The 21809-nt window shown below is 42.0% G+C and overlaps 1 protein-coding gene across 1 annotated transcript; it reads left to right on the top strand.

Annotated features, from left to right (window-relative positions):
* Nucleotides 1–1304: 1304 nt before the first annotated feature.
* On the top strand, nt 1305–19924 carry AKR1D1 (aldo-keto reductase family 1, member D1; the record flags this gene model as incomplete). Its single annotated transcript, XM_010015301.1, has 8 exons — nt 1305–1472; nt 5873–5989; nt 10361–10438; nt 12647–12769; nt 14538–14647; nt 15128–15293; nt 16057–16139; nt 19758–19924. Coding segments are annotated over 8 exons (888 nt in total), but the record flags the coding sequence as incomplete, so codon positions are not given.
* Nucleotides 19925–21809: the final 1885 nt, after the last annotated feature.

Below are 21809 nucleotides of genomic sequence, written 5' to 3'. Positions count from 1 at the left end.
AAACCCCGTGGATAGCAAAGCCAGTGGCTGCTGTCAAAGGGAGGCTTGGAGGGAGAGGAGGGACACTGACTGCTGTGGTGAAAAGCAGTCCATCCCACACCTATTGCCAGTCCTGGTTCTTGTCTTTCCTTGACATCAGCAAACCCAACAAATTTTACATCCTCTCTTCATATCCTGCGTCATCTGCACATGTCTCTGGCACCTGGGGCTTTTCTCAGTAGAAGCAGAGCAGTCTTGGCCCTTCAATTGGAGGTAACAAAATCCACCTCTTGGTATTTGCTGCTGATAGCAGCACAGCAGTGCAGGTTGACTTGCCCTATTTCACTTTTTCTTTAAGTGAATCAGACGTCCCTGTCCCAGCAGAGCAATGCCTATGAAAAGGGTGGGAGAATAGCATTGCAACATGTTGCTGAGAGCTCTTCACCACCACCGCTTAGAGCTGCCCTCTCATTATACAAAGTGGAGGAACAATAAGATGTTTTCAATACAATTTCAGTGATCAGTCAAAAGATTTTGGTTACCAGACTTATGCTTTTTTTTGCTTGGTTTGACCTATGTGCATTTTGCCACGTTGGCTAATGGAAAATACGACTGTTCTGAACAGACAAGCTCAGCAAAGAAGAGCAAGCAGAAGTGCAGCACACAGTACAAAAATACCACTTGGACTTATTAAGAGGTTTCTTGGGCTCATCTAAAACTGAAGCAGTAACATTACACTAAAGCATCTACTGGTGCTTAGCTATGCAGTAAAGCAACTGTCCAGAACTGGGAATAGCAGTAGACAGTCCTGAGCCACCACCCTTCAGATTGTGATGCCACCAATGGTAATTTGATTTGAGGAGATAGAAATCAAATCCAAATTCCTGCTCTGCTGAAAGCTCTAGTGGGCCATAAAGTATTCAAACAGCCTCTGATCAGGCAGGTGGCTGACCAGCTCTGCTCAAGCAAAAAGGTCTCTTCCACTTGAGTAAGGGATTTTATCAAATGGTTGTTGTAGGAAAGCCCTTGCTCTCTGGATAAGAAATTCTGAAATAATTTTCATATCAAATACATTCAATTCTACTTCCTGAGGACTCCAGTACTGTCTCTTTCCCAGACACACAGAAATATTTTCTTTGCTGCTTTTTCCAGTCACTTAAAGTGCACAGCCCATTTTTATTCAGAAGTTGAAACACAGGCATCTGGGGAGGTGAGGGATGGTTAGAACTCCAGCACGAACCTTGTTCATATCTCAGAGACTCTATAGAATTAAAGGAGAGGCAGGCAGGAGGCTAAACTGTTTATTCTTTTTCTTCTCCCATTAGACTCCTAAAGGTTCCTGTTTGGAGTCAGTGAAGATTGCCATTGATACTGGTTACCGTCATATTGACGGTGCCTTTGTTTACTACAATGAGCATGAAGTGGGGCAAGCCATCCGTGAGAAGATTGCTGAAGGAAGGATCAAGCGGGAAGACATTTTTTACTGTGGCAAGGTGAGAAGCTGCTTTCAGATTATTTACACTAAGTCAATGATTTCTGTGAATGTGCTTTCTTAAGAATGCCAGTGGTCAACATCTGGCATACTTCCAGATCCAACATCCTTTATTTTTCTTTCGTAGCATTACCATAATACTGCAAAGCTTTAAGAGAACTAGATTTGCTGTAAAGCACAGGAATCACTGTCTTTTTCAGTTTAAAGCTCTGTTAGCAATGGAAATCACACAACATCCATTCTGCCTGGTAGCTTAGGTACCTGCAAGTTTAGACCATTGCTACGCTCAGCGGTACTTCCGAAGCTGTTATTGTCCCATGTGTTTTGCTGGCAAGCACATTTATATAGTCAGACACCGGGCCTGATATGGTCAATGATCTGGCAAATAAGTTATTTTCTGTTAGAGTAATTCCCCGTACAGTTTTGCCATGATATTGCACAATGAAAGGGGTGGGAGCAAGCAAGTGTCTGTGTACTGGTAGAACAGCAAGTACTTACATTGGTACTATTGCCAGAAAATTACTCATCAAGCTACACCCTTAGTTACTGTATCACCTGTCATTAAAAAGTTCTAGGAGATGAATCGACATACTTGGAGAGAAGATGTCATCATACTTCTGCTCTAGAGCAACAAGGCCAAAGTAACGCATGACCTAGTTAATACTTTAAAGTCTTGGCTGTAAGAGTTGATTCTCCCCTAGAAGAATGAAAGCTTTTGTCAGACACTTCCTTCAGACAAGGGATGCTACAACTGCAAAGACTATCCCAGGTTTAAGTGAGAAAGCTCATTGTATATTGCAGAATAAAGATCAGATGGCCTCAGAAAATTTTGTCCAGTTTTTAATGGAGTCTATGGCTTCAAGTCCCCCTTCCTTCAGTGCTTCTTTGAACATATCAACGTAATATATTTACATTTCTCCTTTCCCAAATAAGACATCATCCACAAAAGTTATTCAACAACCTTGGAAGTAACTACCATGGTTCCTAGGGTGAAAGATACCATGGGATAAAAGGCCCATTTTACTGTGAGCAATTTAGTTAAGCTCTATGATCCGAGAAACTAAGCTTCAGATTGGGTAGCTTACAGACCGAGTGGATTTTCAGCAGCTGTAGACCAATTTCCAAGTACAGCGATTTCCAATCTGTAAAGTATGCAACTCTTTTTCCAAGTTCCCTGCTTGGGTCTAGTAGTAAGAACTTTGCCATCCTAAGAAAAGCTTCATGTCCTCAAATTTTCCGCCTTTATCAGGGTAGTCTCTCATATGCCAAATATGTTGATTTGGATCAGTTGAAATACTTTGTTTCAAATGTTTTATAGTTTCATTACTGCAAATTACCAGCAATATTCCAAATCAAAAACACGGAGTTGTGCCAAAAGGTTAGAACCAGATGTCCTAACAATTTTGAACCTTTTAACTTTCCCAACAGCTTCCCCTGCAGTTTATTTTCCCATATAAACCTCTAGGTTCTGTGAAAGCACATCTCTTTGTAAAGTTTCCAAACTTATTTTATTACATCTTTCTATGTTCAGTTGTCTGATCTAATCACTAGAGTATTTTCCTAGTTGATAATCACTACTTAAACACTGAGCCATCTATGAAACTACATTTGATTTCTTGATTCTAAGTTCAGTTGCTCCCTAAACTGCGGATCCTGCAAGCCCCAGGGCTGCAACATGCAATATCACAAGAGTCAGTGCCTGTAGTTCCAGCCTGCCTTGTGACTCTGAGATGGGACATGTGGATTTATCTTTCTGTTGTGTCCTACTAGTGCTTGGCAAAACTTCAAGTGCTTAGGGTGATCATTCATTAGATCATCTCTGCAGCCTTTAAAGACTTTAAAGGCAGAAGTGCTAAATATTCTGCAACCAATTCAATCCATTGCAAGCCAGAATTTTCACAGGTTTCAGTGAACATTTTCACAGCAGTTCTGAACTTCCCAGGAGGAATGGGACTGGATACCCCTAGCCTTATGAGCTTTTGAATCTTTAGCTTTAGGTACCTCACAAACTTGAGAGTTACAGACAAGTATCAAGCCACTGGTATATACCTCAGCCACTGATGGGTAACTGACTGATACAAACTGTTGCATCTTCTAGGAAACATGGTAGTTACAGCAGACCACTCTCAGAAGCAGTCTGCACAACAGAAGCTGGTTTTGATTTCAGCCTTGCTGACCCCAAAAGCACTGGCAATTCCCAAGACTTTTCAGACTGAAGCCCCTCATGCAGATCTTCCCTTAAGCAAAGATGATGCTTTGGCCTCAACAGGAGACTGGGCCATTAGCAGGGACTAACAAGAACAGCCCCGCTGAGTGGCAGTGTTACTGGAGTAGTGGCTTGGTGCATTCGTGCTACATCTGCCAGTTGAAATCATCAGCACTTGCACTTGGCTCTTGTTGCTGCCTGGCTGATCAGGCACAGCAGCTCAGCATCCAGAAATTTTAGAGGTTTTATATCAGCTGCCAACATCTCACTTGGCTTATATTGCAAGACCTTTTTCGTCTACTCTTTCATCCCAAGATATTTCTTTCATTAAACTAGAAGTAACATTTCCAGGAAACGTGGTGTCCTGAAATGCCAAAGCCAGCTGGCAGCTTTGACTGCTCAAACATCTACATGGGTTCTACTTAGGTAGATAATACAATAACTTGTAAAAATCATGAAAACAGTTATGAAACTCTTAAGTTTCCATGGCATCTACGTATTAACATAGTACAAATGTTTGCTATTTCTAAAGGCTGTTTCTTTAGAACTTCTGCTGTTTTTTCAAGGGAAGTATATTCACTGGCAAAGGCTGAGCTCAATAACACTGGGGTAGAAAGGGAGCTCGGAAAAACTGCTTCTAGACTATCAACATACCTCAGGTTACTAAATTTCCAAAACACAGTAATGAAACAAAATAAACATGAAGAGTATACAGACTCATTTCCTTAGTTATATTCAGGTCCATCTCATTTTACATATAAACTGCTTAAAAACCACCCAGACTGAAGGCTTTCAGGAAATCCACTGGAACAGCTTAAAACTCTGAGAGCAAGATCTTGGTCCCTTTACTGTAGCACACCTCAGCCTGTGTAACCACAATCTAGTGATCACAGTCTTCACATCTTGCGACACACAACTGGGGAAGGTCTGGTATGAATTTCCAGGTGCCAAACCCTGTTTTGGTTTGTCAGCTTAGGGCAGGGTCAAATGTGCTGCGCTCAACACAACTGAACTTCAAGATATCTGCTGGCAGAACTGAGCAGATTGTTTCCCTGTGAAATAACTATAATATGGTCTAAAAAAAGACCAAACACCTAAAATGCTTTAAAGCTCACCTCGGCTATATTGTTTGTCACCTGTAATCAGTATCTTCCCCTGAAAATGGCAATACAAGTGTTTTGTGCCTCAAGAACCAATTCATTCTACTCCTTGGCATGCAGTGACTGTCAGTTTTCGTGGCAGACCTGGTTAGACAATGACCATACCAACAAACTGAAAATTTTTCCAGCTAATAAAGGTGCCACAAACCTCAACATGACTCCTCATGTCAGTTTTGTGCATTGAAAAAAAGGTGAAATAGCCCAGATTATTGTGTGCAGACAAATAGCACTTCAAACCTTCCCTTTTGTGTTAATTCTGGGTTTTGTCGATATTAACTACAGCAATCCACTTACAAAGAGCTCTTGGTTACTAATCACCACGCTATGGTTTTATTCTTACAAGAGATTTGCACCAGCAGAGTTCAGCTACAGATAGTACTAAAAGCTCATCAACTAAGCACACTCCATAGCAACATCAGGGCATAACCCTGCAAGGAAGCAGTTGTCATTAAAGAGGTTGAAAAGGCTCTAACTAGTCACACCTGCATTGCAGTAACTAAACATTACACATCTTTCAGTGAGGACCAGGGAATAAATTGAAACTTCCCTAGATCAGGCAGTCACTCAGGCTCCACAGCCACAGGAGAAAACCAAAAGATTGTCTTTGTGCTGGGTGCTTGGCTGTTCAACAGCTAACTCACATGGTCTAAACTTCTGCCTTCAAGCATAAAACTGACCACAGATTTCTTGTGGAACAAAGTTTTCCAGTGAAAGCATATGCTTGGAAAGCTCAGAAAACAAAAGGAATCTGTCTAAGATCATTGAGCAAGAGTTTGCAATAAACTCAACTCAGAAGATCCTGTGTTGTAACAAACAAATATGCATGTCTTTACTGTGACAGTCCTGGGCAAGGATTTCTGTCTTAACTTCTACACCTGCCAGGATAAGTCCCCTCACCTCACCTTTGTCTTGTGCTGATATAGACCACAAAGTCTTTGCACACAGAAGGATGAGAGTGTGTGAGGGGTGGTTCAGCTAAAGGATGCTCACTGTTCCTCCTGGCACCCAGAAAAGAACCTTTGCTTGCTTCCCCAGCTGTGGAATACCTGTCACCCCCCAGAGCTGGTGCGTCCCACGCTGGAGAAAACCCTGAAGATCCTGCAGCTGGACTATGTTGACCTCTACATCATTGAGCTGCCAATGGCTTTCAAGGTAAAAAGAAAAACTGACCAAAGAAAGTGCACAATTGGCTTCAACCGAGGCCTCCATCTAGCATCTTCTTGCAACTTACAGTCCATGTTTAAAATAGCATTTTGGACAGATAATTGATATATACTGCATACGTACATTTCTGCGCACTACCCACACAGGGAGGCTTATAGGTGGTGTGAGAACAGTTACTGACAGCTGTTGCATGGGGTCTCTCCACTGGAAGGACAGTTCTAACTGGGGTTGAACACTTCCTACATTGACAAATTACTGTATCTGAGTACTGAAGCAGCACATATGTCTTGATCCTGAGCCATGAGGAGGGAGTCACTTATGGAAAGTGGTTATACAAAACAGCAAAGGGATATGGGCAAAATTTAGAGCGGGGCAAGGGAAAGGGGAAAAAGCCATCAAGTTGATTTCTTTACTCTGTCCCAAACCCAAACAGTTTCAGTAGTAATAAAGCCACTGGGCAAATTGTAGTTATAATCTTAATCTCCTTAAACTCCAGTGCTCCTCTTGGACAGCTTCAGTAGACCACAGATGGTCCCAAACACAGGTTGTCCATCTCTCACTCCTAAAAGCTAAAGCCTGATATTCCTTCATGCTGCTGGTTCTTGGCAGCTTGTAGCCAAAACCTTTAAATGAAAGGAGCTCACATCAGAGTTGTATGCCTCTTTTGCAACGAGCTCTTGCAGGTCCTAAAAGTTTCTGGTTTCATGGGCTTTTGTACCTTGTTTTACAGTTTTCCTCTGCAACTGAGTGATATAAAGGCAAACTAAATAATACTGCAATTAGAAGAATGAGATTCAAAACATATTTAAGTGGCTTTGAACCAATTAAATCCTTTTCTTAGAGAGAACAGGGTCAGGCAATTAGATGGCTAATTGTTTCTGAGGAGCGTTTAAGCTGTAAACTGGCCTCTTTCTGCAAGAAAGGTAGTTCTCTGGTTATTAGAATTATATTTTGCTACAGACTCCAAACTGCCAGAAGCACCACGTAGGAAGCAATTTACCAATGAAACAATCGCTTTCGACCTACAGTTCTTTCTTCCCCAAGGAAGCCCTATCCCATTAAGACCTGTATAGAAGTGACTGGACTCAGATATTAAAACTTCATTTATATGGTCCCACGTATGGAATCCTTTTGGGTACATTTTTAAAGATTTCCCACCACTTGCAATTTCCTGTTTCCCTTTGCTTGTGTTTGTATTCTCTAGTAGTTCATTCTCCCACATAGCGAAGGTTATTGTCTCACAATATAAAAGTATAGACAGCTGGCTTTAAAGTAATGTACATCTGACTCCCTGAGGCCTGTATCAACAATCTGAGTTGTTAAAGGAGTATCAGTCCTAGAGATTCATGCATGTCCCCCATGAGAATGGAGAAAAAAAGAAGCCACTTGCTGCCTGAAAAATAGACATTTTTCTGTGTCAAATACAGAAACAGAAAAACCTCACACTTTTGCAGTGGTGACAGGTTTTCTTTCTTTGCTCCCTCACTCTCAGACACACCCATCTTGCATGCGATGCTTGCCTTTGGTGAGGAGTGTGCAGGTGTAACACTAACAAAATCCTGCTCTGCCCTAGCCTGCAGATGTTGGTGCTTTACTGTCGCCCCAAATGCCTTCTAGTGAAAGCAGTCACTGCTTGAAACTGGTGAAGTACCCAAGGCAAAACTTACAGACTCTGAAACCAGTAAGAAACATGCCCCTGCAGAGCCCAGCAATGCAAGCTGTTATAGGGGCTTTTAGGCTGAGTGAGAGGAATCTGTTTTCAGAGGACACCACTCAGAGGAGGAAAGCCCCACCATGCCAGCACTTTTAGGTGGACCAAGAATGGCTGACATCTGGGGTGACATTATTCACTGACCTACCAGCATTAGCCCACACCTCCCTGTATTTTTTCCCTTACTCAGATTCCCTGTTCAGGACTTCTGTCCTTCCTCCATTTAGCCCAAAAGTGGTGCTTAGCACTTCTACCCTAGCAAAACAGGTGACCAGCAGGAACAGGTCTCCTCCAGGACACTATGTGCCCTCTGCCTGAGGAGATCATACCCAACGGGAGGTTTTCTACTGGTTTCTGCTCAGATGACTGATCCATCATTCAATGGATCAGTCAAATGATCTCCAAATCCTTCCCAACTAAATTATTCTGTGATCTAGTGGGAAAGCAGGTATTTTAGCCTTATATTGACCAAGTCTCATCCAAGTATCTTCTTGTCGTTTTAAGAAAATAAATCAGAACAAAACAATGACCTCACTATTTGACTTCCTATTGCCTTCTGTTTATGCAACAGGAATTCACAAGTTGTTAAAATTGCTCTCTTGAGAAAGCCTGCTTGTCAAAGACCATTTTGTGAAAGTCATGGGATGTGCAGACCTGTGTGGGTGAGGAAATTATTATAATGGGAGCAAGGCTTTTCCTCTCAGAGGTTACCAAGTTCAGTGTTTTAAATATTCAAGTTGTCTGGTCGCATTTGGAGTGCCTCCAGACTTTGAACATGACATGATACAACATGATCCCTGCATAGTGGCAGTGATGTATGGTGTTGCCCCACTTATTTCAGTGCTCATATGGCAGCATGTAGGCAGCCACCTTACATTTAGTCTAAAGTGTGTGGCTATCTCCAAGGGAACTGTGAGAGAAGAACTGGTGCAGTGTAGTCCATGAGAACCCAAAGCTGAGAAATGTGACCTTTACAAAGACCTGGTAACCACCATCCTGTAACCATCAAAACACTACCTTTCTCTCAGCATTTTATTCCTCTTTATCCATCTGAAAACAGTTATTCCATTCAGGAACTCACTCGTATAAAAAGGTAGTCTGGCAGAGAAAATATTGCCTGGAGACTATTGAGCAGAGACACCTGTACTTCAACACCTTGTATAGTCCACTAGAGGCAGGACAAAGGATTGATCCTTTCAGAAACCTACAATAGCTGCCACCACTTAGCTCAGTCAAGATAATTTAATCTTCAAGCACTGTTTATTTTGACTTTGTTCACTTTTTAGAACACAAGTGATAGAAGTAGAGGAAAATGGGGGCATGATAAAGCAGCTAATGTAATTGCTGTGTATTAACTACTACAAAAATAATGTTGAATGGAAGTTAATGAGTTAAAAGTGGATCAGAGTAAAAAGGTCTTGAATTCAGACTCACCTCCTGAACTCAGGAGGTTTCTTAACCTAGCTGCTATGCACTGAACTTGCAGTCATTGGAGAGTCTGCTAGGATATCATGGGGATGAGCGGTTGCTTCCGTAACACCATGGGGTGGTTTTGTTAATAGGGCTTCTCCACCCCAAGTTATGATGGTGGTTTGTCTTCCAACAGAAAAAAAATTACCCAACAGCTATCTACCTCCTCCTAGTAATGACTTCATTTTCTTTTTTCCAGCAAGACACAGCAACAAAGGCAACAAGTTGTCTTTGTGAAATTCATTGAGAAAAAACAGCACACTTGGAGGAGACAGGCTTATGCCTGTAACTTAGACCTTGGCCTCTGAAATCTGAGGCTGTGTTTTTCTTAGGCTCACTTTTCCCATGAAATGCATTGAGTTTGAACTTGACTGAATTTGGAGGCACCAGTTATGGATCATATTAGTCACAGCTGCATGTTCCCAAGGAGCTACCATGTCAACATCTTATACCCAGGCCTTTGAAGTGTAGCAGTTTGCAGTCAGATCAAATGTCAAACATCACTGAAGAGTTTTTATGAAAAAAAGGTGAAATTGTGATCAGACAAAAGGGTGGGGGAGGTGTTAATGCATTGCCTGCAACAACAGCAAAGTGACCAGCAAGCAAGGGAAAGCTGTGCTCATGAGATATCAGCTCATAACTCATCTCTGAAGCTTTGTTCGTGGGGTATAGAGATAGGAAGAAAGAGTTTCTAGTGCCCAAAGAAAGGTGGAGAGTGCACTTAAAAGGTTCACAGCCTGTACTATAGCTACACATGTACTAGTAGAAAAGGGCTCTTGGAAAAGGTCCCTCCAACTATTGGGAGGTGCACTAAGCTGGTACTCTTCCCGGGTGGCTAAGCAGGACCAGAGGAAGGGCTGGGAAGAAAGGAGGAAAGACAAGAATACAGGTTGGTACTCTAACCCAGTCCTTTGGAAGGAGACTAGTCCGTTGGATGCCATAACATAAAGTTTATTGAAAAACAAGGCCATCCGGGAACTTCTGAGTATGCACTCATGTGAACTGTATCCAAGGATGATCTAGCAGTTGGGCATGTGGTAAGCCCAGCACAAATGACCTGATGAACTTCTGGTGTTTCAGAAAACTTTTGTTGTTGTTGTTTGCTAGTAGAAACAGAGTCTCTGGAAAAATCTTTGCTTTTTTTCTTTAAAGCACAGAAATGTGGTTTTACTTTTCAGCCTGGAGATGCAATCTACCCAAAAGATGAAAATGGAAAAATTATCTACCATGAGACAGACTTATGTGCCACTTGGGAGGTAAGCAAACACTACATCCATACAGAAATGCTTTAAAACCACAGATCTTCATCCTCAACTTTCCTTGTGGCCTTCATCAATAATGCTGAGGCATATTGACAAGGCAAATGGATCAAATTCTACTAGGTCCATGGAGAAATTTTACTCCTGTGGAAGTATGGGTGTTGGTTCTTGCCATCACTTAATCATTTTTATAACAAAATAAAGAATTGAAAGAAGGAATGTGGATGTCAGATATTTCAATAGAGTGCACTCTACATTCACTAGTTGAGGTATCTGTCTCCTCTATCAGATCTTTACAGAAGAAGAAAGTCACTAAGTGACTGGATCCTTCTCAAGAAAAGGAAGTTTTTCACCTTCAAGAAAAAAAAAAGATTTTGCCCTAAAGCTAACCATAAAAAAAACCCAAACCCAAAATGCACAAAAACACCTAATAACAAAACCTAAACCCCTTGCCATCAGAAGTTCACTCACTTCTAAATTCTATTATCAAATGAGAACACAAGGTTTTTCTGCTAAGAAAACTTGGAGGGGAGTAGCATTTGCCTGAAAGGTTGCACCCTGAATTCATTTGTCCTGCACTCTAGTCCTATAACCAGATGTTTCCTTAAGCCTACTGCCACTTGGCTTCAGAATCTCATGTGAGGCAGAGAGTGAGATTAGTAACCTCCTCACATTCCTGCCTTTTGAAGCCTTTGATTCACTTTAACTCATGGCCAAAGCTGGTCAGCTCTCCATCTGCACCAGGCTTGCTTCAAAAGCACCACTAATTCAGCCCACTTCAAGAGAGGTAACATGGGCTACTGCACACTCCACTTCAGCTTGCACCATCTAGAGCTGGACAGTTGTGCCCCAGTTTAACTGTACTTGATGTGCAGCAGATAAAGATGGAGAATGGTGAATTTCTGAGAGAAAGTTCAGAGAGGGAGCGTGCCAGGGGCAGACTTGGGCTTTCCCCTGGCAGCTGAGCCACCCAGGCTGCATCTCAGGGGGAATGGGGACTTCCATATTAGCTGTTTATGTTACCCTTGTCTTCGGCTGATGCAGTTCATTCCTCTCTTTCACAGGCTAGCTGCTCAAATATTGAAAGCAATAGTTGTTCGGACACTGTTATGTTTTTATGTTCAAGCTAGTGCTTATTGCAAAGAATATACTGTAGCAGGCTGCTCTCTTCAGCTAATAAGCCAAGAGAAAAATAGGCGGTAGTGAGTACCTCCAAGTAACAGCATCAATCTAAATAAAACCGGCTAAACTCAATCCAGATAATTTCACTCTCTCAGTATGGTGCTAGCAGGCAAAAATGGCTCCAGATGACTGTATTTGCTGACTTGTCACCAAGTGATACAAAGCATATGAGGCCAAGTAGAGGTCATCAAATACATGGTGCCTCCTACCTCCCTGCTTTCAGCTCCTGTGAGACAGAAAGGAGTAACAAAACCAGCAGGAGGGGCATCCAGCTCCACAGTGGGGTCTGCTCTGTCTCAGTCACTGAATTATTCGTGTGCAGACTTTCTGGGAGCAAAGTGGGAGACCATAGGAAAGGAACCTCTTTCCTCTTAACAGCCCAGCTGATGAAGCTGATGAAGACCAGGGCATGTGTTCATATCCAGTATTTGCAAGGCTATTATAATTTGTCTGAAGTGTAGAATATCTAGAATTCCTCTCTCCCTTTATTTTTCTTTTCCCCTCTCTACTTTATACTGTACTGAAATTTTCTGTGCTGGTTTTGTAATGTGCCTTGCCAGATATTTAGGGGATTTCACTGGATAGAGACTTCATATGAAAAACTGTTGTACAATCAAAAGGAATAAATTGACTTATCAGGAAAGCAATCTGTTTTGTTCACTCTCCCTTCTCCAGCTTTGAGGCAATACTAAAGCAGCATGAAGTAAGAAAACTCTCTGAAAACAGATGTCTGGCACTTACCTATCTGTATCTCAGATTAATCTTTCTGCTCTCCAAACAAATTTTACGTTTACAGGAGGTACAAAATATTAGGGTTTGGCCTGGAAACAGGTCTACATGGGAACAGAATTTAGAATTGCAGGATGGTACCAGCCCTTTATGGTAACAGAGCAGTTAGTTCTGCTGCAGCAAAGGTTTGTCTGCAGTCTCAAGGATGGTCTATATTCCACCTATCTCTAAAACATATGCTCCAAGAAATCAAGCTAACATGTAGGACTACACTGGTCTTTGCTTTCTTTGCAGGCTATGGAAGCATGTAAAGATGCAGGCTTGGCAAAGTCTATTGGAGTATCCAATTTCAATCGCAGGCAGCTGGAGATGATCCTGAACAAGCCAGGACTTAAGTACAAACCTGTCAGCAACCAGGTATGACTGCAAGCCAAGGGCAGTGCCTGCTATTGTGCCGCTGCCCTGTAGGGAATGCAGAGGTGCGTACAGCCTAAGCCACCATGTGCAGAAAGGTGACATACACTTTGCCACAGATGCTGCCCTCTATACTGGCACACTTCCATTTCTAGCTTGAAAAGTATTACTCATCCTATCTAGGTTAAAGATAAATATGTGAAGGTGCTGAAACAATCGTTCTCCTCTGTTCCCGCTCCAGGACTATTGAACTGGTGCCTTTGTGCCAAAGCTCCATAACAACGTTTAATTTTGAGTCAATGCAGATCTTAAATAATTTCTATGTAACTTACTTCAAGTCCAAAAAATTCCCAAGACAAACCATGCAGAGCTAACCAGTCCTCAATGAAGCCATGTCTACCTCAGCCGACAGCAAACCAAAACAACCTTAAGTATCAGGGATCCTGAGTCCTTTGAAAGCTCCTTAACTTTCAAAGCCATTAGAAGTAACTCCTAAATTCCCTGTACTTGCTCTCTTGTGCCTTTCCTTTAAGACATAAGCAAGAGCTAGAGAAAAAATGAAATTAAAGTGGAGACCTCAAGCAACTGATGTGAGCTGAACAAGCCCATGAAGATGGCAGGCATATTCAAGTTAAATTACCTCAGCAGGGCTCAGAGGAGGCTGTAAGTGGCAGTGACCCATCTGAATGCCCAATATCTTTGGCTCTGGTGTTTTGCAGGTCACTGCATTTCCTAGAAATCACTGGGAAGCTCTTCTGACTCATCTGGCACAAATGAATATCCACATTAGCAGTATCAGAGAAGAGGCCAGAGACCAACTGGGACCAAATTCCCACCCTCGGCATGTGGCCTGGAGAGCTGGGATTGACTCGAGACAGGGCAGGGATGCTGGCCATGGCCTCCATTTCTGTCTTTGGCCTTCAGGAAAAGGCAGCCTGTGAAAGGAGGAAATTCCAGCACCCTTCACTGGTATTAACATGCCCAGTGGGTACAAAATGTAATTGTCGTTTCTGGCATGCCCCTAAGACCACACTGGGCATTGCTGCTGCTTCCTGGGTCAAGGAAAACCAGTCAGAAGATTAAGCCCATCTTAGGGCAGCTAGCTGGCAAGCAAGCACAGATGTGCCAACTAACTTCAGATGGCCTGCAAACAGTGGTTGCATTGTCACCTTGTAGATGTCCCTTTCCCAGAGACTGAGAACACACCAGAAAATCCCTGCCTGTAAGGCAACAGTATTTGCAATGTGAGAGGGCAAAGCTTGTACCAAGGTCATAACCATCACTTTTCTATCTGGGGCAGCTTATGCCAACACTTCCCCTAACACCAACATCAGATTAGTCATCCCGAATGTAAGAGGTAGAGAAACAAAGACTTGGCCCACATGAGACAGGTTGCCTTCTCAGCCTACTTCTCTAGTGACCCCCCCTCACCTCCATCCCCCCCAGCTATTGCAACCTTTCCACTAGGGGCCAATAAAAATTCCTTGCAGCCAAATTACAATCACAGATGTTGATCTGCTGTCCATCAAAAACCAACCAAAGAAAAAACAAACAAAAAAACCACACACACAAAAAAACCCAAACCAAACCAAACCCATCACCCAGCAATGTACAATTAGAGCAATAATCACAGATTGAGTTTCCCTAATCCTTAACATCTGTCCTTTCCTGAAAAGATCACCTGGTCTGTAGCTCTCACAAATACTGAAACACCATCTGCTTCTGTATCTGGTCCTGTTGATTAATCATTCTTTCTACATTACTCTTGTAGGTTGAATGCCATCCCTATTTCACTCAACCCAAGCTCTTAGAATTTTGCAGACAACATGACATTGTTATTGTTGGGTACAGCCCATTGGGAACATCCAGGGATGAAACATGGTAAGTCCCCATGTTACTTTCTAATAGAAGGACAATAACCAGGAAAAGAATAATAGTTCTCTACTGCTGGGTCTCTGTGCAAAATTACTTTTTCCCTATTTTTCAAAGTAGTTTTGAATTCAGTATCTAAATATTACTGTTGTGAATGTAAACTGCAAAACTTCTGCTGCATGCTGTTATCAAAAAATACCAGGTGCCTGTACAGGAGGTCACCTTAGGTCTTTTCTAACAGAAAGCAAGTGCCTAACTGGGAATCTTGAGGCTTAAGTGAGGAAGTAGAAACTAAGTCAACGTTAGGACATGACATACGAAGTTGCCTTTGACAGCCCTCCAATTTAAATGCCAGAGCTTTTTGCCCATCTCGCATATTACTTGTCAAAAAGGTGCAGCATTTTGTCCACAAACAGGTAAATGCCTCTATGCTTTGACATTAAAGATAAAGTTTTTTATTTTCTTTTTTTTGTTCCAACTTTCTTCCAGGGTAAATGTGTCCTCCCCTCCTTTACTGAAGGATCCTGTGCTGAATGCCATTGGCAAAAAGTACAGTAAGACAGCTGCGCAGGTTGCTTTGCGTTTCAGCATCCAGAGAGGGGTGGTGGTAATCCCAAAAAGCTTCAATCCACAACGCATCAGAGAGAATTTCCAGGTAAATTTGTATTTCAATGGTGCATGGATGAATCCACTTACATTGGCTTAGCCCTCACAGAAGGTGATTTCCCCATTTCTTTCTGTAGGCTTGACCAATGTCAGGCTTTGCCACATTTGATGCTTTTTGTCCCCATCACTTAATGGTACCATGCTATGACAGTAATTGAGTGGAGAGGAAATTTTGGTGTCTTTTAACCCTCTGGAGTAGCTAAAGTTCCAGCTGGTGGTGTATCTCAGAGCACCAGTTACTGCAATGAGCAGCACAGGTGAGTTGCAGTAATTCAGTAGAGCAAGGTTGCTGGCTGTAGGTGTTCAGTAATGACTGACTTGTTCTGCCCAATCTTCAGGTTTGGGGCAGCTACGTTAGGGAAGGGTTGCTGCATGCAGGTGTGCCAGAAAGGCTCATAACCACACCACCAGAAAACATCTGGCTTGACCACTACACTCGAAAAAGATGAAGAATTCATTCCTGTCACCCTTGCAGCATTCAGTACCCACACTGCTCCCCATTTTCTCTGCCAATGTATTGCTTTCGAAGCTGGTGACCCAGTGCTTGCTGGACTACCTTTCTCTTCTTGCAAGAGTGTAAGCAAATGGGACTGGACTTACTCATGTTCTCAAGACTTTCCTATAAATGCAAGCAAATATAGTTTTGTAGGGGAAAGAGGGAGGAGGGGGCACTGTAATTCTGAAATCTGGAACGTATGAATGTTGATTATGACAAGAAATGCAAACTTACTCCTAACATCTCCTTCCATTAGATCTTTGACTTCTCCCTCACTGAAAAAGAGATGAAAGAAATTGAAGCCCTGAACAAAAACGTTCGTTATGTGGAACTGCTAATGTAAGTCCAGGAGGAATCCTAGATCCTCACAGAACATTCCTGTCTTTTCAGAGGACTAAAAATAAAGATCACTTCCTTTCAAAATAAGGTTGTTTATTAAAAAAAAAAAAAACCACAACCTAATAATCAAGGTAAGGCTTAACTGTGGGAGGACTTTAATGCAGCCTCAATATGCTCCTGGAGCCATTGCAAAAATAAGTGTGCAATACTTGCTCACAGCTCGTGTCTAAAGCCCACCTACTAGAAAGTGACTATATCTGGCTATTCCATCTCCAATCCACCTCCTTAAACACTTGCTGCGGTATGTTGGAATGACAGTCTCAGCCACTGACAAAGTATAGCATTACCCCTGTCTAGCAGTGTGGATATCAGAGCTGAAATTCAAATAGGAGCACTTTCTTATCTTTCCCCTCCTTCTCACCTTCACTTCCAGTGCTCAGCAAGCCATGGTGCTTCTCAAGTACAATTGTTTATAGATTGTAAGCCTACTGTTTCTAGAGGCAACTTGTTCTAAATTACCATGTGGAAAGCTAAAAGTGAAGTACACTGCTACAGATAGCCACAGGGTTAGTTTAGGGAGAGCTCTGCTCTTTCTCACCTAATACTTTGGTCAGAGCATCAGAATTTGCCTACACAACTTTCTCATTAAAGACAATAGATCTCAGTGACCACAAGTTGTCAGAAACTTTGTTTCAGCCTTTTCTCTGACACCATCTTCTTCAGCAATCTCCCTTTCCTGCTGTCATGTTGAGTTGCACCTTCTTATATAGAAAGCAGAAAACCATGTAGCTTGTTTGACTGGTAGATGACTTCCCAATTATCCCTGAGAACTAATAAGGCTTGACCTTTGCTGTTTGTGATCTAAAGCTTACTACTGAATGTAGTTTTGCTTCACCATCCCAGAAGGCTCAGTCTGACCCAGCACTTCCTCTTCCAGAGAATGAGTCCATTTGTTTTTCCTTCAGCTCAAGAGCATCTAAAGTTTATGGCCAAACTTTATGCTTTCCCCCTTTCAGGGCACTCAATGTGTAACCAAATGCTAGAGATTCATTTCCATGCATTTCTCTTGGATTATCAGCGTCTTGACAAACTGTAGTGTGCTCAAGCACTAAAAATAATGAAAAGTAGGATAGCGGCATCAATAGCACTCTAAAATGTACACCACTGCTCAAAAGAGGAGAGAAATATTGCAAAGGAACAAATAAACCACTTACTGTGCTATTACATACGATAGGAAATATGAACTAAGTTAAAAGCATCATAATGGAGTTAGTCTTTCACATTTAAGCTTAGCCAGGTGCTCTGAAGCTTTAGTTTCTTAACACTGAAAATAGCCTTCCATCAATTAGCAGCACTTTGGTTCCAGAAGGCTTCTTACAAATGGCCTAGCAGATGGTTATGTGTGTTTTGGTATTTGAAATGGTTTGGTTTTTCATAGCTAAGTTAAGCTATAAACACCATTTAAACTTTTAGTGGGTATACACACAAAACGTAACCTTGGTACAAATCCAAGAGCCTTTTTTCAGAATACAAAATTAAAGGATGTAAATGCCCACAAGAGAAGAACTTTCTAAGCCACCTAATAAACTAAATGCTTTACTTTATTCGACTTAATTTGATCATAGGAGGCCACTGAGGACAAGGAAAACAAGAGGCATAGGATGGTCGTTGCCAGCTCTATTTTTCACAGGAATGTCATGTTTGGGGAAAATGGTTATATACAGTCTGACCTCAGCTGTGAAAAATGCCTTCTTAGAAAAGTGATGTTGCCATGCAAAGAGCAGCTAAACATATATCTGCCCACTATGTCTTCTCACACTACAGTGTCTGGAATTGACACTGCAACAGATGACTTACCAGCCTAAGGAGAGTTCTTATTTCATCCAGCAATATGTATCTGAAAAGTCAAACCATCGTACAGAAGGAATTCTGGTTAGTCAACTTTGTGCAAAACCTTCAGCTGCTGTGATTGGAATGGAAAAATCTAGCTTTCCCTCTGGCTTTTCCAGTTATCAGCTACCATGGGTACTGTGTGCAAATCGGTTGTTTGATGGCATGAGTAAGCCCATATGAACAGGATATTACAGTCATAAGGAATAAGTTAGCAAGTTAAGAATTGAGCAGAAAACAGAAGTTTTGTAAAAATATGAGTACTTCAGGAAGTGCCAGTCTGCAATGGTTTCTTCTCCTCTTGGAGCAATCCAGAAGTATTGTGCTGGGCAATTTTTGCATTAATCCATCTGCTTATCTTGTGCTTCTGGTCTCTGCTGTGGTCTCTGTTATTCTTCCTTACCAGTTATTCCAAGCTGCATTGACTCCTCTGAATACATCATTTTCACTCAAAGGGCTCAGACCTTTGAACATGTGAGATCTGATTAGCAAGCATGCTCCATAGATGGAAAGTAGAGATTATGACATTGGCAACTCAGACTTCATCAACTCACACTGAAACCAAACAAGCCAAAGTGTTGTGGCTTGTTTTTTTGAACCAGCTCAATCTGTTAATGTGTAAACACTTCAGCTTGGCTGAATATTGGAATGAAATGTTTTGACACAACCAATTCAAAATGGTTTATGTCTTCCAGTTAGTAAACTTCAATATTGTGAAATGTATCCTTCCCAAACTCCAACAATCCACAGCTGGGATAAATGCCAGTATTTGCTGTGCTCTGCTGTAAGGCAAAGCAGCCAGCTGCCATGGTACACCTGAGAATGCTCTTCAGACATTTTCACTTTTGCTAATGGAAAGTGTTTGTCAAGCCAGAGCTTGTGGTTTAGCATCATCTTCTCAAACAAACAACAAAACACACAACAAAACACAACCACCTCTCTCTCAAGTCTGCCAATAATGGGCAAACTGGGTTGGTTTTTTCCACCTGCAACCGACCCTGGGAATTTTATTCTTGCCTTTTATAGTGATCCTAGATCATGCATCTTCCCTGGGCATGCAGTTTTTGGGGTGAAGCCTGAAGCATCTCCACCTTAGGGTTGTTCATGTCTGCATGCCACCATTCTCTGCTAAATTGGGTCACCCCAAAGCTGTTTTGTAAATTCTCTGCCACTGATGCTATTAACCTGGCAGAGCATCTACATCTAGGCTGAGCTAGAGCACCACCAGATCTAGTCAAGATATGGCAGCCACTTTGAGAAATGCATCATATCAGACCCAGACCTGTTCATGCCAGCTCTAAGTGAATAAGCCAAAGTAGTACAGTCTGGTGTCTCCACCTGTCCTTCAAATACAGCCCTTATTTCTGAGGATCTTTCTAGGCATCTTCCTCTTCCACAATGCACACATAGTGAAGCTAAAACACTTCTAAATCCACTGAGTTAACTAGCAAGAATAGCTGACATCCAGTCTCTTGTTGTCTTTTCCCATCTGTCCTTAAGGTCTGTAGGCCTGAAAAATGGTCCTTCCTTATCCTTAATGCACAGGTTTGCTTCTGTGCAGGGAAGATCATTCAGAGCAGTCAGCTTCTGAATAAGCAGAAAAGCCTTCCATGAAGGCCATCTATATATTGCAAGGAAAAGGTTTGCCAGGCACAGGACAACTGCATCAGTGATGCGATATCCCACTTCAACCAGGCAGCTCATTTGTTCAATCTCACTTATCCACAGGTGGCGTGACCATCCAGAGTATCCCTTCAGTGACGAATACTGAAAACAAGGTGCATCTGGGAAGTTTCCAAACTTGGTGCCACTGGACATCGCTGAAAGAGACCCAATGTTTGGTGCTTTGACTTCATGGGAGACTGTTAAAATCGGCATTAAAAACATGACATTTACTTCCTCTTGTCTTGTCTGTCTGTTATTGCTACTGAAGGGCATATCTGTTTAACCTATTGAATTTCCTTTTTGGCTTAGGTGGTTTTACCTCTGAGATTGAAGCTTCAAAACTGACAGCTGATAAAACTGAGGATTTTTCTTTAAAAAAGGCTTACTAATTCAAATCAAATAATTTTCACTCAATGGCACCTGATTTGCTGCATTTTAAACAAGAAGTTCTGCTTCAGTAGATGTGAAGCAGTATCATTTTCTTTCACAGTTTAAGTGAGAGAAAGTTAGAAGAGGGGAACTAATTGTATATATATCAATACACAAACATGCATATAGATATATTCACTGCTTCATGCAGTGAAGCCTATTTCACTTTAACTGGAATATTCGTCAGCTGCATATATAGGCTTCATTCTGCAGCTACGCCCCAGCTGGCTCCACATGCAACTAGTTCAAGCTCTAACACACTATAAGCATGTTCATATCTCCCCCATCTCAGCTGATGACCTCAGTGAAACACAGGAGAGCGTATGACTATTTCATTTATATTTGAGCTGTCATAGGAGGATGATACTGCATAACATTGCATAAGCAACCTGGTGTCATCCTGGAGCTAACACTAAAAGAACCTCATCTCCTGATATTAAAAGCCCTTAAACTTCTTTCCTGTTCCACAAACTGATATTCACCAAAATAAATTTCAGTTCACTTCGAAATTCATATGATCATAGAATACCAAGTTCGAAAGCACCTCAAGGAGCATCTGGTCCAACATTTCCAGGCAAGGCATGACCTAGACTGAGCCTGTCTAGGCTTAAAAGTGTTAAAGAATTTTAACTTGAAATTCAATTTAAGTCTTTTTGAAGGAGTTTTGTATGAACTCCTGACCAAGACAACACTGAATTAGGAAAGTAAGTGTTAAAAGGAGGAGGAAGTCATATTTTGTTAAATACCACTTCCTACTGTATTTTTAGACTGCAGAACACCAGTAGGTCCAAGAAAGGGTAGGAATCTGACAGAAGCATCCAAGTTGGAATCGGGACATCTCCTTCAATCTGTGCTCAGCTCTTTGAAACATGGGCACAGAAGCATGAACACCAGAGTAAGAAAGACTAATTCCTTCAGAATTAATTTCTTTGTCAAACCACTTGTTTGCTCAACAAGTTTTGCAGCCTTCAGATGCATCAGCCTATACCCATATCTGCAGAAGGCTACTTTTTCCGTCCCTCCTGTGCCCAAGCACTCTAGCTTCCTGCCACAGAGGGGGACACTAGAGGTATTGGAGAAAAAATTGAACCATACACAGAGAGTGCTTCATGTCCTAAAACATGTGTTCTGCCACGGGTGGAAAATGGGTCACACACAAGCTTTAGTCTATAGCATTTGTTTTTATTTATTACTATTGCTATTTATTATCCCTGGAGTGACTGCAATGAGAAAATGCCACAGTATACAGTTCATGGAGGCACTTCTGTTAGGTCAGGATGTGCTCCTCAGAGCTGAGGCAAAAGGTATAGGGGCGATCACTTCACAGGAGGAAAAACAATGCTCCCAAATGGGTCTAGTGCAAACACACCCCTGGATGAGCTCAGTGGACAGCACTAGGTAAGTCAGACCTCTTCCAACAGTGGCGGCCTTCACACAGCATTTATAAATGCATTTATAAAACTATGTCAACAAAGGAGCTTTCTGCTTGCTGAAGGTTATTCAAGGGCAGTTGCCATTTTATTCTATTACCCACTTAGACCAGAGGGGGAAATAAAAATATGGGAGATGTGTAATTGAGGAGGAGGAGAACACATCATAAATCTGCTGAGTAGCCCCAAGGACTATCCTCAAGGTCAGGTGGAGCCTTGCTCCCAGGGGTGGTCAGAACCACTATCGCAGCCCTGC

The sequence above is a fragment of the Nestor notabilis genome, unplaced genomic scaffold (genome assembly GCF_000696875.1).
Source record: "Nestor notabilis isolate BGI_N333 unplaced genomic scaffold, ASM69687v1 scaffold27725, whole genome shotgun sequence".
Taxonomy (NCBI): Eukaryota; Metazoa; Chordata; class Aves; order Psittaciformes; family Psittacidae; genus Nestor; species Nestor notabilis.
This window is presented reverse-complemented; position numbering and strand designations above follow the sequence as displayed.